The sequence below is a fragment of the Myotis davidii genome, unplaced genomic scaffold (assembly GCF_000327345.1).
Source record: "Myotis davidii unplaced genomic scaffold, ASM32734v1 scaffold453, whole genome shotgun sequence".
In the NCBI taxonomy this organism is placed as follows: Eukaryota; Metazoa; Chordata; class Mammalia; order Chiroptera; family Vespertilionidae; genus Myotis; species Myotis davidii.
In genome coordinates this window covers 1,365,153-1,366,400 of record NW_006285234.1, presented here as the reverse complement: position 1 = coordinate 1,366,400, position 1,248 = coordinate 1,365,153, and the positions used below count along the sequence as shown (strand labels likewise).

The 1,248-nt window shown below is 47.4% G+C and overlaps 1 protein-coding gene across 4 annotated transcripts in view; it reads right to left on the bottom strand.

The window, feature by feature from the left end:
- WDR59 (WD repeat domain 59) overlaps window positions 1–1,248 on the bottom strand; it is a 72,351-nt gene that overhangs the window by 40,304 nt on the left and 30,799 nt on the right. For all 4 annotated transcript variants that reach the window (XM_006755761.2, XM_006755760.2, XM_006755762.2 and 1 more), the window contains exon 10: window positions 685–841. In XM_006755761.2, the coding sequence (XP_006755824.1) occupies window positions 685–841 (157 nt within the window). The remainder of the gene's footprint in view (window positions 1–684; window positions 842–1,248) is intronic.

Below are 1,248 nucleotides of genomic sequence, written 5' to 3'. Positions count from 1 at the left end.
ACAAAAATCGTGCACCTATGGATGAGGACAGTGGGTGGGGAGTGAGGGCGGAGGGTGGGGCGGGAACTGGGAGGAGGGGAATTATGGGGGGAAAAAAGAGGAACAAATGTAATCATCTGAACAATAAAGATTTAATTTAAAAAAAAATCAATAAAATATATTTTAAAAAAAATACTTCAACCCAAAAGAGACCACACCATGTTTCATGTTTCATGTTTCATGTTCAAAGCATGTCATTTGACCAAACTTATCTTCAAGGGGACGAGCAGTAAAATACCACTATGTATTTGTGATGAGACTGGGAATTTGTGAGGGGCAGTGATGACCTCGGGTCTCCCTCGTCGGCAGAGTAGCAAAGGGCAACTGCCAGAGGCTTCTGAAGGTAGTGACCCCAGAGTTTTCAGCCCTAGAAATGATCCCACAGCAAGTCTATCCATTTCTTATAGATCTTTCCCACACAGGAGACTCCACGCAACAGGAGAGAAGAGGAGGAAACTTAAGAGACGAATCACAGCCTGCACACCCCTTTGCCTATTTACGATTGAAGGTGGTGGACCCTGACTGACTCCTAAAGCCAGCCCTGCCTCTGCATCCTCCTCATCGGATCACACAGCCAACCCTGACTGAGCTGCTGCGGAACAGGGCTCAGAAGGAAGTCAGGCGGCCGTCTTCTCTCCCACTCACCTTCCTTCTGCTTCCTCCACTGGAACTCCAGCACCACGTCATCGTGCCCCACAAAGGTATGGACAGGGGTGTTCAAGTCAAAGACATTCCACAAGAGGAGACTATTCTCCCTCCGCAGCTGGGGGACCATCACAGTCACTAATCCATTGCTGAATGGCTGGGGCAAGAAAGGGAAAAGCAGGTGATGATTCCAGGGAGAATCAGCTGAGTCTTCAGTAACAAAGTAGCAGTTCTTTCCTAAAATAAATTGGATGATGCAAGGTCCCAACCCATCTGGGGAAAATTTTTCAAAATATCATAAGTTGACCATCACATCTACTTTTCTTTGCTTCTGGAAGGAACCAGAGCAAGTGAAAAAAATAAATAAATAAAGATAAGCCTCGCCCTACCTGGTTTGGCTCAGTGGATAGAGCGTCGGCCTATGGACTGAAGGGTCCCAGGTTCGATTCTGGTCAAGGGCACATACCCAGGTTGTGGGCTCAACCCCCAGTAGAGGGCGTCCAGGAGGCAGCCGATCAATGATTCTTTCTCATCATTGATGTTTCTATCTCTCTCTCCCTCTCC